Consider the following 16107-nt stretch of genomic DNA (forward strand, 5'->3'; position numbering starts at 1 on the left):
AAAAAGTGGTCTCAGAGATTTTTTTGCCTTCACTTTTTGGGACGACAAAAATTGAAATTCTAAACAGGGCGAGAAAAAAAAAAGACACGACTTTTTGTTTACCAAACGGATCAACTAAACTGAATTTTTTTGTTTTTTTGTTCTAGAGAGCAGACACACACAATTGGTGATAGAGGAGCACTACAAGATAGAGTAACATTACAATTGAAGATAGAGTAGCATTATAATTCACACTCCATATTAGAATTCATGGTTTGTAATATATGGCTAATAGATACAAATTCATAACTCCTGCTACCGTCAGGATACTATTGGTACCTATAAATAACTGTACCTTACGCGATTTCAACCGCTACATTAATTTAATTACATCGAATGTGACAGATTTAAGACTCCTCGACCTAAGGTCCAATACAGATTTACATTTTTTCAACCCTTCTACGTTTCCTGAAGGTCGAATCATTCCTGAGTTTACTACCACTGACGACGATCTGATTTATTTACACGAATTTGAACCATTTAGAAAAACATTCATAGTTTTGGGAATAGGCCGATATGAGAAAGACAGTGACCACATTGGCCAATTAAAGAAATTGTACTCGGGCGCAATTGTAAACAGTACTATTCATTTTGATGCACCAGAATCGCAACTTCACAACTCAACGCCAAACTCATACTTTCATGACGGAACAGCCACTCATTTTTCCGCCTTGGAGGGTATATTTTCAGAAATTTTTGACTCATTTTTAATTGCATTAGATGAGTATGCATCTGCTTATAGCAACATATCACTACGATCACCGGTGTCAATTACGGATAGTCATGTACTAACCAAAACTATAAACCAAGCCCAGAAGCGGCTAAGTTCTGGATCAACGTCATTCAAAGCCTCATTTAATGGCTTACCAACTGATACACCAAATACTCCAAAATCATCAACAGATAAGTCTAAACCGCATTCTAAATATAATGGGAGATATCTCAAATTAATGGGTAATCTATATCTTTTAACCGGGAAGTACAACGATGCCTTGCACAGTTTTACTGAAAGTGTCACTACTTTGAGACGTTTTGATGACTACCTTTGGTTGGGCAGCGCCTTGGAAGGATTGGCTTTGAGTATTTTTTTGCTTTCATTTGTTCAAGTACATTTCCTGTTGAACCCTGTGCTTGGATCTTTGTTGCAAATTTCAAAAGCGTCAGTATCGATAGACCATTCTGCGTCTAAGCGTTCATCACTAGAGTCCAATAGCTCAAAGACAAATGTTGCATCACCAAGGCCGTCCTTGACTACATCAAATGGCTTCACCATGCCCCTCACTTCATCGGTTGATTTGAACACGTTGCCAGTGCCGGATACTTTGAAAGTTTTGCTAACCAAGGCAATCTATTTCTATGGACAGAGCACAGATGATCCAGAAAATATGGTGCCCGACGTTGTCTACATTGAGTGCATTTTGAGAAAGTTGAGTGTCATGACAGGATATCACTTGAGTTCTCCTTTGAAAGATATTGTCGAGGGAAACATTACGTCAGAAGAAGTGGACAACACGTATTTTCTGACTCAGGACATACTTGCCGATATTGACAAAATATTTCTTCTTCAACTAATCGATTTGAACATTTTGGACCAGTGTCATATTTATTCATACGTTGCTCAGGTATACCACAAATTGAAGTTTTTTCGAAAAGAAGCGTTTATTTTAAGGTTTCATTTGATTGCATTGGTGTCGAAAATGAAAACAGCTCACGATTTAATGTCCATCAAAGAGCTTTTAGATGATTTGTTTGAATTGTATGGAGTTGGCGGGGAGCCAGATATCGCTTCGTTGCAACTGGTTCCACCTCGCAAAAGTGTCCAGTTGTCTTTACAACTTCAAGTTTTGAAACTTGCCCTTAATTCTGCAGAACATATAAGAGATACGGAATTAGCACTTTACATCAGCTGCTTACTGCTTGCCCGTTACTCACATTATATACCCGCAGATGGCCAAATAAAACTACGGAACATGATTGAAAAGATCACAAATCAGTCTCTGTTGTCTGTGCCCTACTTTGATCCATTTATGGTGCGGAAAGTTAAGTTTGTGTCGACAAGACAAAAGGACCATTTGATTCCGTTTGTAGACAGTGAGGCGGATCCCTCCCAACAATCCTTTTTCGATCCATATCATTTGAAAACCGACACCGTGAATATGGATCGCATTTTGATCAAAGACGAGGTTCATCAACTTAAGGTTACAGTACAAAACCCATTTGCATTTGAAGTTGAGATCAATGATTTGGAGGTGATAAGTGAAGGCACAGAAGTGATGACGTTGAAGCCCATGACGCAGCAGATAATTCCTCTGGCACATAGCTCACCAGCGCTTAACAAATTAAGAGCGAACCCCAAGCGCAACGCAACCACATCCAATGTTGCTCTGATAGCGGGCCAGGATACCAATATTGGCACAGTCTCCCCCATGTCCACCTCCACAATCATTGTCTCATTTAAGGCTTTGAGTGTTGGTGACATGAAAATTACTGGTTTTATGATCACGATTGGCGGCTTTGAAAAACAGTATTTTCCAATTGTGGACAAACTTTGTTCGACCAGTAGCTCTAAGATTGCACCTAAAAAGGAGGAGATTCAGGGTCTAAAGACCAAGGAGTCAGTGTACAAGAGTCTTTTCATGTACCTAAGAGGAGAGAAGAAGGACCCACGAGTATTGGTCCGCAGCTTGCCATTGATCGTGATTCGGCCTCAACCTGTGTTAAAACTAGTCAATTTAACAATTCCAAATGGTTGCATCATGCTTTTAGAGGGAGAGCAAGTGCAATTTGAAGTCAAGTTGGTTAATGACTCGACTGAAGTTATCAATTATTTGTCATTTTCATTTTGGGACTCTGCTATTGACTTTTTGGACCGCAAATTGGGTCAGCCAAACTTGAATGCATTTGAAGTGTATGAGTTAGAATGGGGCTTACTCAAATTTAAATCATTTCGGATTTTGAATAAAGACATTATTGGCGAGACAATCAAACCTGGCGAAGAGGTTACTATTCAGTATGAGCTTACTAGCAGAAAAATGATGAGACAACTGAAAATTGTGTTGGACTATGCAAATCGTTCAAATGAGCAATCTTTTATCAAACACTTGGATGTCCCCATTGGTGTTTCAGTTGTACAAAGCTTGGAGATTGTTGGATGTGATATAATATCGTGTTTCTCAAGGGAGACATTGGAAAATGCTGATTTGCCAGCAAATATATCATCAGTGACTACTTACTTGAAAGGTGCTGATGATGTTGCATCGTATTGCTTATTAGTATTGGATTTGAGAAACTCTTGGACCGGCGCATTACATTGTGATCTACAATATGGCGACTTCAAAATTTCGGATTTGATTGAATCAAACAAGACTGCAAGATATTTCATACCAGTGCTAAAAGTCCGAAATGTACCACGAGATCCTATACCTTCATTAAGGAAGAAGCAATTTATCAAAGACTATGCTGTTACACCAGAGGACGAGGCTCAAATGATAAAGATGTTTTGGCTCAAGCAGATAATTTTGGAAAAGTTGTCGGGGAGCTGGAGTGTTGATGAAAGACACGGACAATTGGAATTGAGAGGTTTAAGATTAACTCTGAAAATGGCCAACATTCTAGTTATTAACAACGTGGAGGTCGAAACAAGCATCGCATTGGATGGACAGGACTTTAAATCTGGTCGATTGCATGATCTAAAAGTTGACCAATTCTATACATTGAGAACGACAATAACCAATCACACCAGCCACGGGATAAGCGGGTTTATCCGTCAATTACCACTACAGGTGACAACCTCCCCTACTGCCAATTTACCTAAACTGCTATCGATTGATAAGAAGGTTTTAATCAACGGTATATTGCAGCAGAAATTGCCCGTCATTCAACCGCAGGATCACATATCCGTAGACACTAGCTTTGTCATTATTGAAAAGGGGGAGTACGAATGGGGAACTGTGGTTGATCTCTCAACAGAGCAATGCATCAATAGAAGTCCTTTACATATCACAGCAAACTAGCATAAATATATTTTTTTAGATACTTATACGGCAATTGTGTTTTTTTTTTTTCTCTATTACCTTTTCCACAATTCACTTCTTTATGCTTTCAATCTTGAAGGGTAATGGTTGAGCACCTTCGCTCTCTAATTTGGCAATATACCTTTGTCTAACTAAATCATTATATCTCTTTTCTTGAAAGTATTTGACCCAACTGCTAACACAGTCCTTCTCGAATTCCTTTTTGATATCGCCACATTTTTCATTAACTTTGGGTAATTCTTTTGGATCTAATGAGTTGTCAATGTAATTCTCTGAAAGACATTGGAAAAACCTGTCTCGCTTGTCCCAACATTTGACACGTTCAGACTTGTCTGGAGCTATTTCGACTTTTTCTTCTTTTGAAAAGAGTGCCATTGTGGGGTTGGAGGAATTTGAAGCCTGCAAAAGAAAGAAACCTAAGTCTCTGTTTTACTTTTTCGTTTTACTCTTTTTTTTTTGATGATCCGCGCAAAGCGATCGGAATAACTTCCCCCCAGTTTCTATGCAGTTCGATTCTATACAAAGCTCTAATCTATCATTGCTGCATACCACGCTACACCGTTTTAAACACCTTCTTGATCTTTTTCAAGTCATAACCTTCATTGAGACACAATTGCAATAATATTCTCGCCTTCTGTGGGTTCAAGTAGCCACCAGCGACTGCATTCTCAAACACCTTGCCATTGAATTTGGGCAACCCTCCAAGAGGTACCATTCCGTCCATTGACCTTTTGCTGTAAATAACAGGGAACCCTGGCTCAACCAATTTGGTCAAGAATTCATTTGTCTTTGCCGATAATGATCCGGCACCCATAGTCGCAATCACCAAACCTTTAGCATCTAGCTCCTTAATTGACAATTCTAAAAGCTTTTCGTTTAGTCCTTGGTGAGCGTATACTATTGGCACCTCAGGTAGATGGAATTCTTTGTCTACTTCGAAATAGGTCATACCTAACGGCTTGGCTGAGGGGAAATAGTATCTCACCTCATCGTTGACAAAATTTCCTATATAGCCCTGTCCAACGGTTTTAAAAGTGTCCAATGAGTTTGCATTTGACTTGGTGATGTAATATCCAGCTCCGATGCGATCATTCAATGCAATAAGCACCCCACGTCCACGACTTTCCCGGTGTGACGCAATGACAATGGCTTGATACAAGTTCATAGGCCCATCTGATGAGATGGCAGTACTAGGTCTCATACTTCCACAAAATACAATTGGCTTTTCTGTATTTATAGTTGACTGGATAAAAAATGCCGTCTCTTCCATGGTATCAGTTCCATGTGTGATAACTATTCCATCATACTTGTCCAAATCCTTCTTTATTTGTCCGTGCAATATTGAGACTTCTTCTAAGCCCATATCCTTCGAATCAATGTTCATCACTTGCTCATACTCCAATATACAAGTTGTCGACAAGTCAGGTATGTGACTAAGTAGCTCCTCAATGGTGAGATCTACGGCATAGCCAGCAGTCACGTTCGAAGACTGAGCCTTTGAGGCAATTGTTCCACCCGTACCTAGAATTTTAATAACTGGTAAGGGTTTTTCATCTTCGGTTGTGGATGCCGAAATGACGGAGTTGGATCTATATCTCAATTTGAAAGCATGATGGTCTAGTTTAGTGAAGTCTGTAATTTCAACGTGTTGTGGACACGTGCAGCTTGAAGAGTTCTCGTGGATATTGGATAGAGGAACAAAATTAGTGATGGAGCTCCCTGTCATTGTTTCTTGGAGTGTGGTCACTGGTTGTACCATATGGAACGTGAAGAAAGGAAAAAAAAAAAAGAAAAGAAATGTCAAGACTCATCGCCTTAAGAGATATACAGGGGACACACTGCCATGAAAAAGCAAGCTATGAAAAACAGTATCAGTTAATCAAGACAGTTAGTGGGAGTTTGCACCTTGAAAAGAGGATAGAATGGGCCTTAGAGATGAAGGGATAGCCGTATCAATTCTGAACCATGTTGAAGTTGCTGCTTCTCAACGTCGGGCTGAGCTAACAGGATGAATTGGCCCTACTCATTTGAATAGAGCCTATAGCTTCTGACATGGGGTCGTCAAATGAATGGTTCCAGTTATCAGCTGATTCAGACTGTTAACCCATCGACGAACCGATTGCGCTACCAACCAATTTACATATATGAAACACTTAGTTTGGATAGATGATGTGGGGTGAGGTTATACGATTTTTGATTCAGGCTTCCTTCAGCAAGATTTTGAATTTGTGTGGCACCTTTCCCTAAAAATTGAGATGTATTGATGGCGAGAACTTCCAAACAGGCATTCATATGGCTGAAGAGATTACTTATAAACTGCAGTACTAGTTTTATTATAACAGGAGAGCAGTCATATGACATTTCATGATAATGACCTACAGCTTAACATATCCTCAGCATAACAAAAAGTTAACCACAGGCACACAAATGGCTAATCCTATTTTCTATTTTTTGTTCTTTTTTTTGCAACACAATTCAATACAGTTTGTCTAACCATAACTAACCAAACTACCTGCCTACAATGACAACATCCAGAGACCCAAATGTCATTGGCTCGCATTACGAAGTCGATGGTGAAGTCCATCAAGTCGTCCCTCGATTAAGACGCCAAGTTCGTCGAATGAATCCTGAAGTTACATCACGGTTGGAATTACGCGCAAATACAATCATTAATGAAGTTGTTGATCACAATTTTACGGAATTGTCAATTAATGAAAGTAATGGACGTGGTGGTGCGGGGTCGCTATCGAATTTTTATTCTTCATTGAACAGTAATAGTTTTGTCAGCAACAGCAATAATGGTAATACCATCACCCATGCAGCAAGAAGATCCAATGATTTCCCCAGCTTGCCCCTTCATGGCGTTCATAACAATGACCATCGGGTTAGGTTCCAGGATTCTTCGTTTGACCAACTGTCAATTAGAGATTCGATTAGTGATAATGGAAGACAAATTCCCACGGCGACAGGAGGAGGAGGAGCAATAATGATTGGCGCTTCACCAAAATATTTACAACAAACGATGCAGCAAGTTTGTTTAGCTTTGGACTTGTCATTTACTGAAGCCAACATGGCCAAGATTATCGACAAGATTACTGAATTGAAAACGACTCAATCAATGTCATTTCAAACACAAACGTGGATGAATGAGCGCAACAATTTGCACAAGAAGATTTCCTCATTTGAAGAAGCCGTAAAGGAAAAGAATGAAATTAACAAGGCACTCAATTTGGATTTACATGATTTGAAGCAAGTAGAAACACAACACATCCACAAGATTGAACTATTGGAAGCGCAATTGAAGGAATCTTCAATGAATGCCGCTAAAACCATATCTGAGTTGTTAGAATGCAAATCTACGTTTGAATCATTTGAAAATGACCTGAATAATAGATTTCAAGGGCAACAAGAACAAATTCAACAATTGGAACGTGATGCATCTCAATTACGCCACGAGAATTTGCAATTGAATCAAGATTTACCCAAATTGAAGCTGGAAAACAGCGATCTAATCGAACAAAATCAATCATTGGCAGCTAATATCGAATCAGTGACTCAATCACATTCCGAAGACAAGGCCCAATGGGAAAAGAAGTTGCGCCACTACAAGAAACAAGTTTTGGAAAAGGAGACCAAGTTGGAATCTATGGCCAACCAAATTGCCACCATCAAGACTAAATGTAATCGCAAGCTAATCACGTTGGAAAATGATCATAATTCAGCGCTTGATTCTCTTTGTATTGAAATACAAATTCTACGCAATATCATTGATAAACATTTCGAATCCGGTGCCAATATCGATTATACAATTACTTCTCCCGATGCTGCATCTGTCACAACCGGTGCTTTGTCAGCGCCAACAAGATCAAAGTCATTATCTATACACGCAAACAGCAACAACAGCAATGTCAAAGACGCCCAAGCATCACGACAACCCAGCCAAGATCTCAATCCCGCCAAGTCCCCACCGTTTCCAGAACACCTCCTCGCTTCAATCTCCACCAAACTCAAACTCACCGCAAGCACAAGCACAAGCACAAGCATCCCCACTGGTGCCACTGCCAAGAACCAAACTACTCAAGATCCATCCACACTCTACATCCGCCAATTGTACGAGAACCGATACTTGCAAGCGCTCAAGGACCAAAAAGACCTAGCCGATTCCAACACCATCAATCACGCAACATTAGCCAATCTCTTGCATATTAACTTGCACTATTTTGAAAAATTGGTGCCCAAACATGACAGATTGAATTATTTTAAATTGTTGATTAAAGAATACGAGATGCGCAAGATTGTCCAGTCAATTGATTTGAACTTGATTAAGAAGTTGGTTGAGACCGATTCGATCTTGATGTCGGATGTCAATAAACGGTTGAATGAGTTGGATAAGTATGTCTTGTGAAGGAGGAGCTTAGATGTGACTTTCGCTAGATAAGTCTTTTATAGGGGTTAGTAATAGCTTTTTTGTATACCTTTGCAAAGTAGGAATACTAGGAGCATCTAAAGCAAAGAATAACGAAACAATAGCAACATCAATATTATAAATCAATAAAAACTGTCTACAAACTCCAATAATTACCTTCTTTCTCTTTCTCTTTCTCTTTCTCTTTCTCTTTCTCTCTCTCTTTTCATTTAAGCATCTCCATAAGCCTTCTTAACTTGATCCTCATAAGTCTTCAAAATCTTCTTTCTCTGCAACTTTTGAGCACTCGACACAAATCCATTTTCCGGTGTCCATTCATCATGAACAAGAACAACACTCTGCAACAACTCAATACCATTCAAACCTTGTGACTTACCCGTGGCATTCAAGCTGGCAGTAACTTTAGCTACCAATTTAGGATCGTCATAAGCAGTATCGGTGCCGAAACCCAATTGTTGCAAAAAGCTCTCTTGTGGCACCACGATGGCAATGGGCTTGACTTTAGTTTGGTCGGCATAAGCACACAAATTCATCACTAATTGGTTCGATCTGTAAACTGATTCCAACTTCTCCAAAGCAATGTATTCACCATTCAAGGTCTTGACAAGATTCTTTTTACGGTCAACAATCTTTAATCCTCCATCGTGTTGCCATTCACCAATATCACCCGTCTTGAACCATCCATCTTCAGTGAATGCTTCCTTTGTTTCCTTTTCATTCTTGTAGTACTCTTTAACCACTGGACCACCCTTCAAAAGAATTTCTCCTTGATTGTTTTTGGCATAGTAACCAGCATCTGGGACATCAACCAATTTAGCAGTTACTGAACCAACCAAGCTTCCCAAGGTGCCCAATTCAAAATGTTTAGGTTCAACAAGAGTACCCATGGCACATGTTTCAGTCAATCCGTATCCCAACAACATTGGAGCAATCAATGTGGCAACAAAAGTTTGGGCATCAATGGAAATTGGCGATCCACCATTCATAGTGTATCTTACACGGCCACCAGTGGCAGCTCTGACCTTTTTGAATATGAAATCAAATATTCCACCACCGGGTATATGCGACTTATTCATGGTTGTTTTATAGTTGAACGCAGCCCAAAACAATTTCTGTTGAAGAAATGGCGCTTTATTAAGTTTAGCCAAAACCCCCTTACGCACCGATTCCCAAACAGCAGCAACACCAACCATAATAGTTGGTTTAAATTCAGCCAAATCAGCTTGACAGTTTCTGCAAGAGGTTTCGGTCAAGGTCTTGACATTGGCATATCCCAATGGTACACCCCACCACAAGGTGAGACACTCCACTGCCAATTCAAAAATATGGGCCAATGGTAAAAACGCAATGACTGAGTCTCCCTCACCAACAACATCTCTACCAGCATTGGTTGAAATACCGGCAACAGCAGCCAAAATATTGGCATTGGTTATAGACACGCCTTTGGGGGCACCTGTTGAACCGGAAGTGTACATAATACAGGCCAAATCTTGAGCAGTTGGCAAATGTAATTCGTTGCTTGATTTAGCTCCCAATTCAATGACATCAGAATAAGAAATAAACTTCAAGTTGGGGTTAACTTTCAACAATGCATCTTTAGCATCCTGAGCTTCCTTGTAGATCAAACCCTTTTTTCTCGTATCTTTAGGATCAATTGGTTCAGTGTGGATGATGTACTTGACATTCTTGGCTTCTTTCAATGGGTTGAGCAAGGTCTTCAAAAGGGCATTGTCGGTAAAGACGGCATCAGCGTCAGTTTGAACCAAGGAGTGCGTCAAACCCAGTTCACCAAGAGTATCATAAGCAGTAACAATGGGCAAGTTTTGGAAAGTTGAAGCTAAAAATGTTTGTAACCATTTCTGAGAAGTGGAAGCATAAACCATCAATTTTGTTTGTTGGTTTGGCTTTAATCCCAATTCAATCAAACCTTTGGAGTAGTTTTTGATCAAGGTCAACAATTCTGGATATTTGATGTATTGGTAAGGACCCATTTCATAATAAGTCCAATCTTTGGAAATTTTTTTGGTTTCGCCATCAATATTTTTGGTAATTTCCTTGGTTTCAACGTAAACCTCCTTCAAATCTCTCCAACCCATGGCGTTCTTGTTACCATTTCTTTTAAAACATTCTTCGATAAATTCAGGAATAGTGGTTCCTTTACAGTCGGTTGGACGGTCAAGGGATCCATCTTTTTGAGCAGCTTTTCTTCTTGGTGCAGTTTCACCTGGTTTGGCCTCACCAACAGCAACAGTTAATAAAGTCATACTTTTTGGGAAAAGGATTTAGTGTAGATTGAGTCTAGTAGTAGTTGTAGTGACTTTAATGTTGTGATTTTAAGAAGTTTTCGATTGCTGATGTTACTTAAAATCTAAAAAAAATTAATGTAAAGCAATTGTAAACAATGGGGAAAAAAATAGAAAAAAATTTGTTGGGGGAGGGAAAGGAATGAAAGAATGGTGTGGTGTTTAAGACGTTTCTTTTTCTAGTGATTATAACTTCACTTCAATGAAGGTGAATCTGAATGTGAATGTGAATCTGACAAACTATAGGTACCTCTTGTATAGGAAAGATGTATACTTTTGTAGTTGTTGCTATTTCCACTTGTATCTAAATGGCAATATGAAAAGGAAATGTTACGTGTAAAATTATTTAACAATGCAGTAAAAAAATTACAAAACAATATTTGTAGTAATGTGTAATGTGTAATGTGTAATGTGTAATGTGTAATGTAGTAGTTGTAGTTGTAGTTGTAGTTGTAGTTGTATTCAAAATGTAAATGAATACTGTTGAGTATATTGGAGTGTTGTTGCTGCTTTATAAAAAGAAAAGGAAGATGATACTTTGAAGTTGTGTGTGATAGTAATTGATTGTGAATAAGAAGGGAGGATTCATATGAATATTTATATACTGCCAATATGTTATATGCTATATGTTATATGTATATCTAATGCGTGTGACTTAAATAAAAATAAAAATAAAAAATAAAAAAAAAAGTGGCAAAAAGTGGGGACAAAAAAGTAATAGACACTTACACACACATATTGCAAAAAGGATGGAAGAATTAAAGATGAGGAGAAGCAGGGGGTAGAAAGATGGGGAAATGAGGGGCAGAAGCATAAAAGTGTTAAAAAGATATATATGATATAGATTAAGAGAGATCTATGGGACTAGAAGTTGAGAGAATATGTATGTGTGGCATGAGTATAGTATGTCTCTGTAGTACGTGTTCGGTTTAAGGAAAGTGGTTCTTATCCTTGTTTTAAGTATCTTTAGTACCTTTTGTACTTTATTTTGGATATTTTGGATATTTTGGATATTTTGGTGTGCTGGATGTATCTCTTTCCCTTTGTCTTTTGACTTTAATCCAAGGTACATTATACAGGGCTATATATAATAAGAATAAGATGTATATGTATAGTAGGGTATATATTTCAAATATTACTCAATTGAGTATACACAGGCGTGTGCAGTAATCCTACTCTAAATAACTCTATTTATCCTCTCATGTTTTTTTATCCATTCTAATCATTTTACATCATGTGTGTAAACTGTTGTTTGATACATCTTGAGTTTAGTGTTTGCTATCTTTAGTTCTCTATGGTTTATTTAGTCTATGCTGTTGATAACAGCAGTAAAGTGGTAGTAGTAGTAGTAGTAGTAGTAGTAGTAGTAGTAGCACATAGTAAATACATGTCAGATTTAAAGAAAATTGATCGAAAATAAAATGATTTTTATACTCTGAGGTTTGTGTAATTCAGTTTTAATTTTTTTTCTCAACAAAAAATATACAACAAAAGCCAATTCACAAAACCACAATATACATTTATTGTATTGTTATTGTAATGAGTTGATAGATGGAGGATGAATAGATTGATTGATTAATTGATAGAGAGATTGGTTGATAGAGAGATTGAATTAACCACGGTATAAATAAAGAACAATAACATCTACAACACAGAGATACTATATATGCATATATAGATATATATATATAAAATTAACAATATAGACCTAACAACAGCTTTATATCTTCCTCGGCATACTTCTTTAACAGAACCAAACTACTCTTTTACACTTTATATTTGATACCAACTTATCCTCGTTCTTCTTCGTCATCATCACCATCGTCTTATTTCCTTCCTTCGACTGAGCCTATCTAAGTCAAATTCCATTTAGCAAGTAAGTACAATCTCAAAATGAATGACCTAACTTTTATTTATTATCCTCTTTTTCTTATTCTTATCAAAGTACTTGAACTGGTTTATTCAAAAACATATATTTTTTCTTTCCTTTTCCTTTATCTTTCATTATACTTAAACATCAGCAAAATCCTTTACTCTTCTTGGAACGGATAGAGGGTAAGAGGATCAAGGGATAAAAGGATAAACTGAATATCTAGTCTTTTCCATTTCTATCTACAAAGAAAAGCTTGATCTGTAGTTGAGTTTAATCGAAGTGAAACGTTTTTTTATAGAAACAAGAAACAAAATTTGGTGAGAAGATATCAAAATCAACTGGTAGCCAAATACTATGCAATTCCCCAAATTCACAGTCCCAATTTAAAACAACGTCACTCCTTCAACAATACACAAAGAAATGAAGGAGGAGGGGCAGGATATACAGAGCGAGCGAGGGAGAGAGAGAAAGTGTGTGTGAGGGGCAGGGGGTGTAAAAGTAGAATTCATTTTACTGCATTTACTTCCCTCTGCTTAATTTTTAATTTTCTCGCGTAATTCTTCTGTTTGTGTAATTTATTTACTCTCTTACTACCAAGACTGTACTGTATATAAACAAAACTACCGTTTGAGACACCTTAAAAAAATGTTTTTGTTGGGTAATGCTATATACAGGATGTATATATATATATATATATATATATAATCATATGCAAATCAACTTATTAATTAATTTATTTATTTATTCGTTAACTCTATACTGTATGCGGCTTTTACCTTTTGCTTAGAACAGAAAGCGCATCTTTTAACTAAAAACCCGGCTTTTTCCAAAACCGAGTTGGAAATCATGCCCAAAATCTGTATATTATATAAGACATGGTCTATTTGGAAAGAAAATTGCAATTAAAAAGAAAACAGAGTCATTGTAAAACTGTTTCCTTCCCTCCCATAAACTAATCTGATTTAATAATTGATTCGTCGAAACAAAAAAAGAGATTGTTAAACAGATTCTTTCGACATTATTATTCAACAGCATCCAATCAGACTAGATATGTTTGGTCAAATATCTATATTCAAAGGGAAAAAATACAAAAACAAAAGAATTCATTTCCATTCTCCTTCTTCGATGTCAAAAGAATATCCCTGTAGGTTGTAAGCCTTGTAATTTTTACATACTCTTGAAACCTCGGTAAAACACCCATATGGAGACTCGCATGTAGCTCAATCACCATTATTACTCCTTGAAAAGGGTACAAATACAATCCTGTTTACTAAACCACCAATTAATAAAACTTTTTTTGCAACATGACCACGCTTGTTTACAATGTTGTAGACGTGAAAATGAAATCATCCTCAGCCCACGGCTTCTTTTCTTCTACAATATTGCTTCAAAAAAAGAATTACTATTATTATTTAAACGACCTCTCTTCCTCCCCCACCCCTCTCCTTGTCGTGTTGTGCTCTATGACTTTCTCCTATACTTATACACAACCATTTCTCTTTCCCACTCTCTAAACCAATCTCTCTTCAAATCTCAATTCATTGTTAATTGGCAATCCAACCAACAACCTCAACAAATTCTCCAATGCTTGTCTTTGCTTGTTCAACCCATTGATAGTCTTGAATCCAGGTCTCGATAATGGAGCCTTCAACCAATAACTCAACAATGTCAAAACAGCATAGAAATCATGGTAATTGTCATCAGACTCTTGCAGCTTCTTGTATTGAACTCTTTCTAAAAACTCAGTAACCACAACCAAATCAATAATCAAAGGTGTGGCCAATAATGAGTCTTCACATACATTGTGGATGGAAATCTTGTTGTGTCCACCAAGCATCAATTCAGAATAGTACTCGTCCATAGCCACCTTCGAGTCACCAACAGCTGGCAAGTATTTGATAACAATACAATGGTCAACTTTATCTCCAGATTCTTTATTGTACAAGATTTCATTACTTTCAATCATATCATCAACTACTGATTGTTTTGAAATTTCCTTTGATCTAAATTGCTTAGGAGCCGACAAGTTGTAACCATCATTGTTACCCAAATGGTTATACGAGGCAATTGAAATTGGTTTGATACCAGCATCAACCAAGAATTGGGCAAGGACAGATTTGATCTTGGTTTGACCTGATTTGAAATCGTCACCACCAATAAATGAATGGTGCTTTTCAGCCAACTCGATAACACCAGGAACAAAAGTATTTTGTGGAGATCCATTGATATATGGCACGTTTTCCAAGATGGAAGCGACAGCAAAGATGGTTGATGGAGCAATTTCTTCATGATTAGATTTGATCGAAGCAATCAAGTTATCAGCAGTGTCATTGACTTTAGGCAATACATCGGCATACCTTTCAGTATTGGCAGTCCACAATACAATAACTTTATCCAAACCATTCTTTTGTTTGAAATCTCTAATATCCAGTCTAATCTTTTCAACATCTTTCCACTTGTTATCAGTCTTGATTTCTCCATCAGCCTTGTTGAACACATTATCAGCTCTGTCACCTTGATTAGCAGCAATAAAATCTGGATAATAAATCGATTCCATGGGTTTCTTACCTTGTAAATGAGGCACCAATTGTTTTTGCAAAGTGACATCCAACACCTTGGCTCTCTTCATAGCTTGATCCAACTCAAGTCCAGAAATGTCCCATCCATCAACAACCAAATCATTAGGATTAACAAAGGGGACAATGGAGTTGAATGGAGCATAAACATCATTTCCTTCAGCATCAACACCAATCTTAATGGTTGAACTTTGAGTGACAGATCCATAGTAGTTTGGCTTAACAACACCTTCCTTGTTTTCAAAAGAAATATTGTGCTTGTTGGCCAAGATCGATGCCATCAATGTAGTACCGTTGTTACCACCCAATCCAACTAATAACAACCCAACTTTGGGGACTTTCAAGTCCAACTTGAAGTCGTAGTCGACCGAGGTTGGAGTAACGTGGAATTTACCCTGAGGATCCTTTTCAACCAATGAGTTCTCATAGGTGAACTTGGTGTAAAGATGATCGTCTTTGGTGACGGATTTAGTAGATTTGAAATCAATTGAAGACATTTTGAATATATGTGTTTGGTTTTGGAGTATGGAAAGGAAATAAAAAAGTAAGAAAGAGGAAAGGAAAGGAAAGGAAAAGAAAAGAAAAGAAAAGAGTGGTACAAGGGTTTTCAACTATTTGGGACAATTCGACGAGTATTTATACACTTTATTTTTCAAAAGTATGGAATTTTCATTGAACGACTTTTCGCCGAAATTAGTTTAGAAAATCACAAGAAAATTGGGTAAACACACCCTCATACAACGCACAAAAAGTTTGCTATTTACACAGCTCGATAATTTTTTATTTACAATCTCCTATTATTAGTTTTACATTGTTTCGCAAGATTAATTTTATTAGTACAGTTACTTTTTCGAAG

At 37.5% G+C, this 16107-nt stretch overlaps 6 protein-coding genes across 6 annotated transcripts; 2 read left to right on the plus strand and 4 right to left on the minus strand. All coding sequences in view use genetic code 12, as the record gives it.

The window, feature by feature from the left end:
* Nucleotides 1–263: 263 nt before the first annotated feature.
* Nucleotides 264–4052, plus strand: CANMA_003567 (uncharacterized protein; the record flags this gene model as incomplete). Its single annotated transcript, XM_051815754.1, has 1 exon — nt 264–4052. One exon carries the CDS (start codon nt 264–266, stop codon nt 4050–4052), a length of 3789 nt encoding a protein of 1262 aa, XP_051670855.1.
* Nucleotides 4053–4124: 72 nt separating this feature from the next.
* On the minus strand, nt 4125–4448 carry CANMA_003568 (uncharacterized protein; the record flags this gene model as incomplete). The annotated part of the gene is made up of 1 exon (XM_051815755.1): nt 4125–4448. The coding sequence occupies one exon, from the start codon at nt 4446–4448 to the stop codon at nt 4125–4127; it is 324 nt and encodes a 107-aa protein (XP_051670856.1).
* A 178-nt stretch (nt 4449–4626) lies between these two features.
* On the minus strand, nt 4627–5799 carry CANMA_003569 (asparaginase; the record flags this gene model as incomplete). Its single annotated transcript, XM_051815756.1, has 1 exon — nt 4627–5799. One exon carries the CDS (start codon nt 5797–5799, stop codon nt 4627–4629), a length of 1173 nt encoding a protein of 390 aa, XP_051670857.1.
* Nucleotides 5800–6594: 795 nt separating this feature from the next.
* CANMA_003570 (uncharacterized protein) lies at nt 6595–8478 on the plus strand (the record flags this gene model as incomplete). Its single annotated transcript, XM_051815757.1, has 1 exon — nt 6595–8478. The coding sequence occupies one exon, from the start codon at nt 6595–6597 to the stop codon at nt 8476–8478; it is 1884 nt and encodes a 627-aa protein (XP_051670858.1).
* A 230-nt stretch (nt 8479–8708) lies between these two features.
* Nucleotides 8709–10763, minus strand: FAA4 (long-chain fatty acid-CoA ligase; the record flags this gene model as incomplete). The annotated part of the gene is made up of 1 exon (XM_051815758.1): nt 8709–10763. One exon carries the CDS (start codon nt 10761–10763, stop codon nt 8709–8711), a length of 2055 nt encoding a protein of 684 aa, XP_051670859.1.
* A 3422-nt stretch (nt 10764–14185) lies between these two features.
* Nucleotides 14186–15748, minus strand: INO1 (inositol-3-phosphate synthase; the record flags this gene model as incomplete). Its single annotated transcript, XM_051815759.1, has 1 exon — nt 14186–15748. The coding sequence occupies one exon, from the start codon at nt 15746–15748 to the stop codon at nt 14186–14188; it is 1563 nt and encodes a 520-aa protein (XP_051670860.1).
* Nucleotides 15749–16107: the final 359 nt, after the last annotated feature.

This window comes from Candida margitis (assembly GCF_024628925.1).
Source record: "Candida margitis strain CBS 14175 chromosome Unknown scaffold30, whole genome shotgun sequence".
Taxonomy (NCBI): Eukaryota; Fungi; Ascomycota; class Pichiomycetes; order Serinales; family Debaryomycetaceae; genus Lodderomyces; species Lodderomyces margitis.